This window comes from Neocloeon triangulifer, unplaced genomic scaffold (genome assembly GCF_031216515.1).
Source record: "Neocloeon triangulifer isolate White Clay Creek 2 clone unplaced genomic scaffold, ASM3121651v1 ptg000012l, whole genome shotgun sequence".
Taxonomy (NCBI): domain Eukaryota; kingdom Metazoa; phylum Arthropoda; class Insecta; order Ephemeroptera; family Baetidae; genus Neocloeon; species Neocloeon triangulifer.
In genome coordinates, this window is record NW_026775554.1 from 8,933,200 (window position 1) to 8,945,874 (window position 12,675).

Sequence of the window (12,675 nt, forward strand, 5' to 3'; positions counted from 1 at the left end):
TTTTTCTGGGACCGTTTCGTCTGGCGCCTGCCCGTAGGAAGATTCATGAGCGCTAAAGTGAAAGGCTATGCCAAAAAATAATAAATATTATATCCTGGGGTTTCCTTATTTTTTAGTCTTGTGCACTTTCAGAGCGTGCCTAAATAATAATTATTACTACATTACACTCCACTCATCCGGGCTTTTGATTGAACTTTAATGTCAGGTTAGTAAATTTGGTGTTTTTTATTTTTTTGAAAGTGAGAAAAAATCAGCAGTCAACAAAATATAGTCCCTTTCTCCGGTTTCGCGCAGGACAAAATTATTCCAACAAATTGCTCGCGAAATGATATATGGAAATAAAAATAATATTGCTGCAATGAAGCGTTCGTACCTAATCTGAGGTGATTAAATAACTTTCTTTTTTGCAACGTCTGCTAATTACTGAAATGCTAATAAGGCGTGCGGCCGTCCTGACCGCAAAGTGTAATTTTCTGAACTCTCACACTTTCGACAGACAATGGGCTCCTTCGTTGTTCTCCAGCAATGGCAATTGGAAATATAAGAGCGAGTGCGCTAATTTAAAATTGCAATGGGCCAAGAAGTCATTGTGAACTTTGATCAGATGGATATATTCAACTTTCCAATATGCTTTTATTATATATTTAATAAATGATTAAAAAAAAACATTATGGTTAGCTAATTTCAATAAAAATGAAAAATGTGCATAGTATAAATTTTTTACAGTGATCATATTAATTCATAATTATATATATTTTTTTTATATGATTAAATTTTTTCTGCGCCGAAAATTTAATTTATGAAGAATCAAGAATCCAGCTTATATAAATAAGAGTCGCAAAAATTATTTAATAATAAACGATTTATTGTATAAAAAATAGAATAATCATTCTGAATATATAAAGCAACTTTTAAGGGAGCCGGTTTTTTTGCGTTAAACAACTCTGAACTGCTGACTGAAAGGAATCCGCAGGATTCGCAAGTTGATTCCGTCCTTGCTGTAGTACCTGTTAATGAACGACTGGTATTTGTTGGAAATCATCCACAGCGTGTCTGCCGAGTCGTAGGAAAAGTCGGCCACAAACTGCAGCTTTTCGTCGTCTTGGGCGAGCAGCAGTGTCCGGTTGGTGACTGTGTTGAGCACCTGGATGCTATTTTCCTTGACCGGACTGAAGACGACTCGTCCGAAAGCATCCACGGTCAAACCGGCGCCTTGGGAACTTTTTTCGTAAATCGTTTCCACCGCCAAGTTAGCATTGTCCTTGATCAGGAGGGAATCGGTGCGGACGGCGTAGATGTTCTTGCTGGAGAAGGGCTGGTAGTACAGAACTTTGGTCTGCATGCGCAACAAGCCAACGTGCATACCCAAAATTCCCTCCTCTTGATAGAAGTACTCGCCTAAATTTTATAATTAAAAAATTAATTTCTGATGCAATAACAAAGAAACAAAAATAGACTAAATAAAGGGAAAATTATTAAGAGGTAGAATAGCATTTTGAGGAGAAATTCTTCATCAAGCAAAAAAAAAAAAAAATGTTCAAGTTGGATATTTTGATCTTTTTTTTTCAAATACATCTGAATGTGAAGGAAGGCTAAATTTCATGAACAACATAGATTCGAATCTATAATATTACTATTAAAAAAGTAGAATAATTAGATATTGTAAATTAAATTTGTGAATTTGCAATCAAGACTCTTTTAAATTCGTTTTTACGGAAAAAAGTGAACATCCGATGAACCCCTGGGTCAAAGAATAGGGACCGGTGCGAATTTTTCAATCGCAATTTCAACGTTTGTTATAAGATTGTCTTTTATTCACATTCATGAGAATTTTTTTACCAATGTCCCTTTTAAAATTTTTACCATTCATGGTTATGCTAGCGAACTTAGGGTCGGGTTTGAAGGTGGGATGCTCCTGCCTCCAGAAGGTTCTGGTGCTGTGGTCGTAGACAATGATTCCTCCAGTCACGTCGCTGATGTAGATGACCAGTTCCTCGGCCTGCGGGCAGGTGAGGAGTTTCGTGGTGCCCCGCCTGTCCATCGCCATGGAAACCAGTAGAGAGTCCTGTCTCAGGACGTTCTCCGGAATAACGATTCTGAAGACCTCAACACCTGTGCTGGCGTCGAAAACCACCAGTTTTGGGGGACAGATTTGGCTGAAATAGTCTAGGGCGTTGATAGAGCCGGTGTCCAGCACCCAAAGTAGACCGCAGGAGTCCAGCCTGGAGCGATGGACGGACACCAGCGACTGGCACTGATCGGCAAAACCGAGCTGGTATTCCAAATTGGGGAAGGGCTTCAGGTCTTTGTTTTTGTAAGGGCCTCCGGTTGACGGGATTGTGGCCAGTGTGACAGGAACGCCGGGAAACAATCGCGGGATCGACAGGAAGCACCGACTTGAGGTGGCCTAAAATTTTGATTAAAAAATTATCTTGTAATGAATTTTTATTAAATTTATTTAATCTATAATATAAATAGTTAAGAAATTTACTTTAAAATTATTTAAATATTTTTATTATCTATTCTATTATTTTTAATATTTTTTTTTTTAAATGAATCTCTTATTGAAAAAATTTTACATGTATTTTCCTTGCTTTTAAAATTTGTTTTCTTCAAAGAAAAAAAAACATTTTTCAGCTCGAGTATTGTTTATGCATGATTTGCTCATAAAATGCTATACAATTTTTATTTGTTTTATTTTTGTGAGTATTTTTAATTAGTGACTTGCCTGAATTCCGGTGAAAATAACATAATCTGGAATGTAATTGGATGAGGTGATGTTTTCGAACGTTAGATACGTCCATGTTGCAAATTCGTACAAGGAGTGCACGGGGCTGATGAAACTGCAAAGCAAAACTAGTGGTGCAACGAACGCAAGCAGCTCCATTGCGACACTAACCCCGTTGACATGCACTTGGCTCTTCAGGCCGAATTGTTTTGCCTACGGCCAGACGCCGCGTTTGCACTTTTGCGGCACTGCTCTAAATAACGCGACAGATAAGTAAAAGGAGCATTATTTTTTTTCATTACGATAAGCCCTAAATCAGGACATGTTTAACAGTTTTTTAAATTGGAGGCAAGAAACATTTGAATATTTTGTCAGCCCTTGAGATTTTTTATTTTACATTTAGCACGCTTGACGTCTTGTAATTCCCAAAAATAAAGACAGTTAGAAATATTCATTAATTATGAAGTTTGAAAAATTAAAATAAAATACCAAATTTTCATATAAAATATAAAAAATATTAAATTTTATTAACAATTATGTAATTATTACATTATTCTAGTTGCAGGTGGTATAATTTTTATATGTAAAAATTATAAAAGTTCATTATCATCTTTTTTTTAAATGTGTAGATTTTAAATCAACGTTTAATGCACGGAAATAATTTAAAAAAGCATTTGGAACCCTTGCAGTCGACTACAAAAAGGTCTTTACAGTGCCGTTGAGGCTTATTTTCACCCTGAATTCTTAGCACCCTCAAATTGGTGCCGTTTTTGCTGAACTTCATATTCATGTACGCGTGAAATTTGTCCGCCAAAATCCAAAGATCGCCGCTCGGACTAAATGCCATGTCACTGACAAACTGCAGCTTTTCCGCGTCTTGCGCCAATAATTCTAATTTTCTCTCTTCAAAATCCAGCGATAAAACTTCGAGTTCACTCAAAGGGCTGAAAATGAGGTGACCCTGGTTGTTGACGATCAACCCTGCGCCCTGAGAACTCTTTTTCCAAATCTTGATAGGGCGCAGGTGGTGCGATTTTTGAAGTTGGAGGGCAGAGACTGGCAGGGCGTAGATTTGCAGACCAGCCAGCGGATGATAAAAAAGGACTTTCCTTCCTCGATAGAAACCCACGGTCATCCCCAAAACTCCGTCGGGCATGTTCAAAATTTCACCTAAAATTAAGTGAGTCAAAAAATATTAAAAATCTGCTGTCAGTCAAAACATAAGTAAATTTCCTTATTAGAGAAAGCTTGCAAAAAATGTGAGCACTGATCAGATTACGTGGGATTTTCTCATTGCTCTCCACTTATAATAAAAAATTATAATAATCGGCATTGTACCTTGAATGGAGATATTTGCGTGCTTTTCGTCTGGACTGAAAGTTTGGTGTGTGTGCCGCCAAAAGTGGCGCGTTTTCCTCTCGTAGACGACCATGTTGCCCACATTGGCGCTCATGTAAACGACCATGCTGGCCGTGTGGTCACAACTTTCCAAAAGCTGGTCACTGTGTTTCGTGTCCAAGGCGAGGGCGACCATTTGGAAGTCCGATCCGAGCAGTTTTTCGGGAATGACGACCCTGTCGAGTTCCTTTCCGGACTCAGCGTCGAAAGTGAGCAGTTTTGGCGGGCAGATTTGCTCAGACTGAACCATCACATTAACCGAGCCAGAATCCAAAACCCACAGGCGACCGCAGGGATCCAGCCTGGTACGGAAAACGGACACCAACGAGTGGCAATTGTCCTTGCTTCCTCTTTGCCACTGCCAGTTTGGGAACGGTTTGAGGAGAGGGTTTTTGATGCCTGCAGAGGTCGCGGGGATTGTGGCCAGGGTCACGGGTTGTCCACGCCGGAGGTTGGGTAGCGATAGAAACACTCTTTCTTTTGAAACCTACAAAATCATTTTAAACGGAAATAATATATAATTTAATAAAAAAAATTAAATATCCCATTAACAAATAAACTTAAATTTTATTGAAAATTTTCGTCAAAGAAATTATAATTAACTTGTATAATTTTGAATGTATAAATGATGTATCCCGTTATGGGCAGCAATTGCCTTTGTGATAGATCAATAAACACAATTTGCAACTATAATTTTCTTAACCTGTATTCCAGTGAAAACGTTATTTTCTGGCACATAATCAGCCGCTGAGTTGTTTTCAAAGTCAAGGAAAGTCCAAGATGCAAACTCTTCCAAGGCTGGTTGAGCGCAGCAACTTGTTAAAGTAATGATAATTGCAGGTGCCACAAATCTGAACTCCATTTTTAAACTGGTTCAGAATTTTTAGTCTTCAACATTTTGCATCTCCCTTTCTGTTTGTGCACCTGGTAAGCGCTTTTCTGTTATCGCATACTTCTCATGGCAAGTAAGGTCGCTTGGAAAGTGCTTATAAAAATAATTGCAGCCGCACAAACTAGTGCCAATTGGACGCTGCGGAGCGCGAACGAAAGGGAGCGGCGCATGACCGGCAGCAGGCATGCATAAATAATAAATTTCCTCAAGTGCTGGTGATTTTTATAGTACTTATTATCGGTTCGATTTTGTTTCACGCGCTGCTGCCTTCGACCGCCTGTCGATTTTACTGCCACGATAATTATTATTGGAATACGTTCAATCGAATGCAAGGTTGCTGCAAGTAGTGAAAGAAAACAAGACGGGTTTGCGTTTCTATCGTATTATTTTTATTTACTGAAATATTTCAACAACACGCTAGTGACATTCTAGAAGCAAAATTTAATATACCAAAAAAATTACCATTTTGACTTTTCTCCTAAGCAATACACTTGTTATAAATAGATAAATGAAATAAAAAAATTCGGTGCTTGTCAGTCTCTCTTCATTATCTAAAATATATTGACGCTCATTTTTACCAAACTTTTGCTCTTATTCAATGATGCCATATGTGTATTTTTAAATAATATTCGTATAATTTTTTGTTGCCTTCAATTCTACGAGCCTTAAATAACACTTTTCAAAGCTCACCAACAATATAATGTAAATTTTTTCTTACATTATTAATACCTCATAATACGCGTGATGTTTGATTGATACAATATGGCATAATTCACATTGATTCTTCAGTTAAAATTATTTATTTTAAAAAGGACGTGATTGATTGTGGATGTCTGATGAAATATATTCGTGCGTTGATGAGAGTTTGCTAAATTATTTACAATTTAAAGATGCGGAGTTAATTCAATGTGCTAATGAGCATTGTCGTGACAAAGAAAGAAGCGTGCCTTTCAAATTTTGCTCCACGCACAGCATAAGAGACCAAAATTTGAGAGGGTTGTTCCTTCCTTTGATAAATCGTTAGTAGACGAATGAATGCGTTTTTTGATTTACAACACTCTGGTGCTGTTTCCGGTGTTCCTGACGAATCTGTTGTTGAAGTTAAAGTTGTTGAAAGGCGACAGTGGTGCCGCGGAGTGAACAGGGCCAAACTGGGCTCCGTTGGCGGCGAACGGGATGCGCATGACGCGAAGATTCAGACCGCGAGGGTTATAGTTGCGGTTGAAGTAGGCCTGGAATCGGTTAGACACGAACCAAAGAGAACCTTGTTGGTCAACGGTGATGTCGGAAATGAACTGCAGACGTTCCTGGTCGACGGCCAGAATGCGTTGGAGGCCAGTGTTGGGGTTCCAGGAGGCGATGGCCGTTTCAGAAACAGGGCTGAAGTAGATCTCTCCATGGGAGTCAGCAAAGAGGCCTGCACCCTGAGAGGTCTTGTCACCGACCATGATGACAGGCAGAGAGGGGACGCCAGGGTTTCTCAGGGCGTTGGTGGACACGGCGTAGAGGGCGCGACCGGCGAGAGGGTGGTAGTAAAGCATGCGTTCAGGGCCAAGGTTGGAGATGGTCATTCCAACGACTCCGTCTTCAAGGTTGAAAGACTCGCCAGCAATGTTGTAGGTGGCCTGCTGAGGGTCAGGTCTGAGTGACTGATGCTCGAAACGCCAGGTTAGGTCGCGGCCAAGGTCATAGACGATGAGGCCAGGGTCGGAAGTGTCGGAGATGTAGACGAACATGTTCTCGCAGTTGCCGATGGATGAGAATTCTTCATCGAGAACCAGGGTGGTTAAGAGGGAATTTTCGCGCAGAACTTGAGGAGGGAAAGTGACGCTGCGAATGGCCAAACCGGTCTTGAGATCGAAGGCGACGAGTCTGGGAGGACAAGGTCTCACGGGGTTGCCATCAAGAGCGTTCATGACACCAGAGTCGAGAGCCCACAAACGGCCGCAGCTGTCGATGCGGGAGCGGAAAACGGACACCAGACCACTGCAGTTGTCCAGATGACCCTGCTGCCAAGACCAGTCAGGGAAGGGCAGCAGGGGCTGATTCTCAACCGGCACTCCGTTGTTTGGTATCCAGGTCAGGGTGGCGGGCACACCTTCACGGGACCTGGGCAGGGTGAGGAAAATGCGTTGGGGCGTGACCTGGATGCCGGTGAAGACGCCGTTTTCAGGGACAATCTGCTTAGGGTTGACACCGTCGAAGTTCAGGTAGGTCCATGCGGCCACTTGTTGGATCGGAGAGGCGCCGGCATTGCTGACAGGGGCCGGTCTGAATCCAGATGTTTGCGTGTAAGGTCTGACAGCGGCAGAAGGTTGGCCATAGAAGCCAAAGTTTTGGGCCGAAACGGCGCAGAGAAGAGCAGGAATGACGATGAGGAGCCGCATGGCTGAAACAAAATAAAAATAAATTTAAGATTCAATTTTTCCTGGTGTTCGGACAAGAATAGAAGTAAATAATTAAGATTCAGGTTAGGCCTTCTTTGGATTGCCCTCAATAAATTTTAAATCATACCAAAAAAATTACTCATTATCAAAAAATATTTTTCTTTCAGTTTAGTCCTTGGCTAATAATACCTTATGTGTATCTGTCATTTTTTTGCTATTTTTTTATTTCTTTAAGTGTTAGCCGCTTGATTTCGTAAAAACTTTCGTCACACTGACCCGCCGCGCCACTTTAAATCTAAAATTGGCCAAACGAGATAATTTTCTCAATTTCAGCAATTTCCTGGTGCTCTCCATTCAGCAAATTAATCCAATTCGTCCGCAGTGTCCGCACAATGGCCCACCTGAATTACCGCAACCCTCCGCAATTGCTCGTGTGACAAATCAAATTACCGCGGAGACAAAATAATGAATCGTTGCACTGTGAGAGCGCGGCGGCGCGATGTTCAGTTTCCATCAATATGCCATTATTTCGTGTTCAGTCTCCGATCAGAGTCGGCACCTAAGCTACCTACCTACTTGACAATGAATGAGTGTCTCGGCTGAACAAGAAGACTAACCAAGAATCAAAATCATCGTTGGCGGTTTCTTTTCTTTTTTGGATGCGATAAAATTTTTTTAAAGTTAAAGAGTTAGAAAAGGATTTTACATGCGGTGCAGATAATTATAACTATACAATTAACATCCTTCGGTTCTATCCTTTTTTAAATAATTATTTTTTTTCTTTACTTAACTTCTTAGTAGCTAAGTCAAGGTGTAAAAATAAATTATTTAATCAGCAGTGAATATTTTTGATAAAACAAAAATTTGGTGGGAAACATGTTGATCTTCAAGTTTCTAATTGCTCTGACTGTCACCGCAAATGCATTTACAAAACAAGTAGTATTTAGAAAAAGTTGCGATAGTTATGCAATGAAGCTGTAAAATTTGCAAACCGAGAAAGCTTTTGAAGAAAAATTATTTCAAACGTGTGTAATTTCGCACATTGGCAAACGCGTGTGCACCGCGCTCTCTAATAATTTTACTACAGTAATGAATTGAGAACTTTTCCCATTGAGTTTTATTGTTTGATTGCTACTATAATCCGCAATGCAATTCTATACCAGTGTGCAATTCTAGCCTTACACACGGAAGAGAATATTGGCGCGCATTGAAAATCACAATTTCCAATTTTAACAGGAAAAAAATAGCATTATGACCTACTCGAGACGGAATTCAAAGAGTCATCTTCCGATTATTGACGTGTGCATTTAAAGCTTTCAGGTCACGCGACGCAGCTTTCCCCATTTTCAAATAACTCCTCAATTTTTGTCCATTCAAAGTTTTAAAAAAGATGCTTCGTATAAATATCGCTCCTCAAAAGAGTGAATCGGCGAAAATTTTTCCGCACGACTGGTCGACTTGATTTTGGATGTCAAGGTGCGCGTTTTTTCCCATTTGAAAGTGGAAGTGGCTTGTCCGTCTTTGAAGAGATCGCAACGGCGATTATATGCGTGTGAGAGACAACGAGAGAGCAACATGCTCAACTTCAGGCCGTTATTACTACAAAATCAGAGGCGTGGAGAGAAAGCGATTCGTGTGACTTCATCGAGGACCATTAAAGTGACCGGCGATTCGTACTAAATTAATTTGCATTCAAATAATATGTTACAAGGTTTACTCTTTTTATATATTTTTCTTTGTTGTGTGTAATTTTATTTTCATCGAGCTTGCAAAAAATAATATCCAGCTTAATTTAATTATGTGTTTGTGTTTTTATTTAATTTATAAAAGGTGATATGGTTTTGGCATGGCACCAGAAAAATTTCCAATAAAAGCTAATAATCCTAATTGTAAATTGGAGAGCTGAAAATTAAATAAAAAAGTTAAGGTCTTCTCATCAAACTGGTTTAATTTTTATTTTTTAATTTTCGCTTCCCGCCTTTTCAAATTTAACAACGAGTTTTTTTATCTCATATAACGATCAGAATGTGAATTGCTTTTAAGACAAAACTTTTCCTCATTCCAGGCAATCAAGGCCGTTCGCTTTTATTTTTGCTTAAATTTCCTTCTTAAAAAGAGGTGACACACTCTGCTGCGTGACTAACTGTTCATCTTGTTCCGCGTTAATTCATTTTTGGTGTCCGACTTGTTGTCGCACTTTCGCATTTAATTGCCAAATTCTCGCCTCTAGAAGCCGCCCACTGCAGGAGAAAGGTTTTGCATGCACAAGCATAATTATAGTGTTTTTTTCTCTCCAAAGTAGATGGTTCCGAATTTTAATGTTTGGAACGCTCGATTTTATATATTGGTGGCCGCACCGAGAACGAAAGTGAAACCGCAAGGTGCTGGCATAACACAGACTATGATTTCTATCAAAGTTATAATATAGAAGAGCCTTCGCGTCAAAAGAGACACACCTCCAGTTATTATTCAATTCCTAAACAAAACTATGCGTGCTGCTTTTCAAGGAGAAATTATGGCTTTTTTTTTAAAATGCAGACAATGACTTAATTCTTAATTGTGCTTCTGCTGGAAATAATTTGCCAGGCAAAACCGGTTGCGTGATTGAGGCACGCGAGCATATTGTTTAATAGACAATTGCACATGTTTTTGAAAAAAATATAATAATAATTATATTTTTGGATTAGATATTTTTGTCGAAACGCGCATTAATTACAACACCTTTGTTCTTCTCTCGGCCCGAGGGTTGCTTCCAGAAACAAACTTATTTATTTGTTTGTCAGCTGCTTGTGGATGTGGAAATGAAAGTTACAAGACGTAGTTTCGCGTGGTTAAATTATATAATTGATCGCTTGAGAACTGGTAATGAAATTATATCGTCCTCATCACATTTGCTGTGACTAGATATATGTAAAATTCTGAAAGTTCGGTTTCCAACAAATGTAAAAACCACATTTTTTTATTTAAATAGTAAAGAAACTGGTCGAGCAGCATGATGAATTAATGCGTTAAGCTTGCCTTGAACTTGCTTTAAAGTCAATTTTTTGAGCCAAAAGCATTCCTTTAGAGGCAAGGTTATACCTTCTTTTTACAATTGCGTTTGGGCGTTGTCTCATATTGAAACCAGCCCCTTTTCTTTTTATTTCTACTAAACGTAAATCCTCTCTTTAATCTTTAATAAAAAAACGCGGTTAATTATAAGGTGAATTTTTTTCTTGCATATAAGTTTTTTAATCTGATTATCTGAATTTCCATGAAAATATTCCTCCAAATGAAATTATTTAAACCAAACAATAATTTTGGGTTAAGCATTATGGATTTTCCACCTTATTTTTCAAGTTTTAAACGCATCTGAGGTGACTCGTTTAATAAAAACTTACTGAAAAATTGAAATTTTCTCGCACCTACTCCAGCAGTTCTGCGACCGATTTTCTGATTCACGCCCTCGCACGCAGTGATTTATTGCCGAGCGCTTTCGCTGCTCGTTGTGAAATAAAACCCCAAGTGTTTCTTTAAAAGTTCTTAATCAGTAAGCACCGGATTTCGTTCATTTATCTCTTTGACAAATTGGAAGTGAATTTAAATGAGTCGATGTGCAATTTGTTATTAGCTCACACCATCCGCTTTTTGCTCTCTAGCAGCGCGAAAATCAACAATGGTCTGTTTGTCAATCAAGGTCGGCGGCACACATGCCCTGTTATTTCCCTTTTGCTGCCAAATAAATAAATGCACTTTCGTCTATAACCCGTGTCAAACAGGGAAAGCTGCTTGATCTTCTCATTTTTAAATTTTACTGAAATTTTGTACAGGAGTCAATTTTATTTTGTTAATTGGTGAGAAGAGTGCGGAGATAATAAGTGGAGCAAATTGAAGGTCAGACATTGTGCGATCATTAATGCAACACGAGATCCTGCTTTTTGTGCAACCAAAAAAGAGAATCAAAAACAAGCAGAGTTAACCACGCCTGTAATGGTCATAATATTTAGTTTGGCCTTCACAGAACATGAGTGAATATTTCACGGTGATTAGTTGTCAACGAACGGGATAAATAATAGCGAAAAAAATGCAACATCCGCCAGTTGACATTAGAATGGGAAGCCTTGAATAAGGAACTACTTTATTTGCATTTTTATAATTATTTAATCAAAAGTTAAAGTATTGTACGGGAGAAACTTTGACGCAGGAAAGCTAAAAAAATAATTCATGTGATTACAAAATTAAATAAGTTTTTTCAATGGAAGATCAAAATGTTTTAAATCATTAAATTTATTTAAATTTTCCTCCAAACTTAAAACTCTTTTGATAAAATTGAAAAATCAAAATTTTTTAATTACTTTAATAAAAAAATATAATATTTCCATTAATTTTGAAAATATTATGAAATTTGAAAACGCCTACCTATTCTTTTGCAGTCAAGATCGGTGTCCGGAGGTGCTTTGTCCTCTGGAGTCTGTGCGGAACTGAAGCCACTTGGCCGAGCAGCTGTGTATTTTAGCAGGCAACACTAGACTGAAAATCCACTCTCTCCGCATCCGATATCAGGTACAAATCCCCACCCACCGCCTCCTGCCGCTTTTCGTGCATGTGGATTCATATTATATGTGGTTTAATCACGATAATTCACTGCATAGCCTTTTGTTCTTTTCATACATTCAAAACCGAAAAAATTTCTCACTTTTTTTAAAGACATTATTTATTAACCCCTTGAGCTTTTCAAAAAAATCTCGCCCATTGTTAAATCATTCAAATGTAAAAAAAACCGCGTTAATTTATCAAAAACGTCAAAAGCTTGAAACTCTTTTAAATAATAGCCAAAAGAATTTGTTTAAAATTTCATTTTTTTTTTATTTTTTACCAAGCGATCGAGCAAGAAATTAAATTTTTAAATTGCAATTGTGATGTATAAAGTGAATTTTTTTGCTCTTCTGCCACAAACGCGATTTTGAAGGAATAAAATTATTTAGCAAATCACCTTGACACTGTTTCTTGGAATGATCAAAAAGTTGTACAAATGAAACATTGTATTTCCCGCACAATATATCAACTTCTGCGTCGCGGCAAATTCCCTCTCTACTATTTCACGACATATACAGGACGTTTGTTTTGGAACGGAAATGACGATGCGCGACTAATTCAAGTCCAAATAAAATTAATTAACCTGCTTGAGAAGATGATTGAAATCTGAATTGAAATCCGCGGGATGCGTCGCAAGAAAAGCGCCGGCAAGTGAGAAGAATTTTTCACAACCTTCACGCTCGCTCCAAAATGCA

At 38.5% G+C, this 12,675-nt stretch overlaps 3 protein-coding genes across 3 annotated transcripts; all 3 read right to left on the reverse strand.

Annotated features, from left to right (window-relative positions):
• Window positions 1–849: 849 nt before the first annotated feature.
• LOC132196940 (major royal jelly protein 1-like) lies at window positions 850–2,912 on the reverse strand. The gene is made up of 3 exons (XM_059619907.1): window positions 2,729–2,912; window positions 1,864–2,407; window positions 850–1,398 (listed from the first exon to the last, which is right to left on the reverse strand). The coding sequence occupies exons 1-3, from the start codon at window positions 2,885–2,887 to the stop codon at window positions 935–937; spliced, it is 1,167 nt and encodes a 388-aa protein (XP_059475890.1). The 5' UTR covers window positions 2,888–2,912; the 3' UTR covers window positions 850–934.
• A 350-nt stretch (window positions 2,913–3,262) lies between these two features.
• Window positions 3,263–5,073, reverse strand: LOC132197251 (major royal jelly protein 1-like). Its single transcript, XM_059620410.1, has 3 exons — window positions 4,830–5,073; window positions 4,067–4,613; window positions 3,263–3,898 (listed from the first exon to the last, which is right to left on the reverse strand). The coding sequence occupies exons 1-3, from the start codon at window positions 4,986–4,988 to the stop codon at window positions 3,366–3,368; spliced, it is 1,239 nt and encodes a 412-aa protein (XP_059476393.1). The 5' UTR covers window positions 4,989–5,073; the 3' UTR covers window positions 3,263–3,365.
• A 311-nt stretch (window positions 5,074–5,384) lies between these two features.
• Window positions 5,385–11,943, reverse strand: LOC132196862 (protein yellow-like). Its single transcript, XM_059619791.1, has 2 exons — window positions 11,804–11,943; window positions 5,385–7,407 (listed from the first exon to the last, which is right to left on the reverse strand). The coding sequence occupies exon 2, from the start codon at window positions 7,403–7,405 to the stop codon at window positions 6,068–6,070; it is 1,338 nt and encodes a 445-aa protein (XP_059475774.1). The 5' UTR covers window positions 7,406–7,407; window positions 11,804–11,943; the 3' UTR covers window positions 5,385–6,067.
• Window positions 11,944–12,675: the final 732 nt, after the last annotated feature.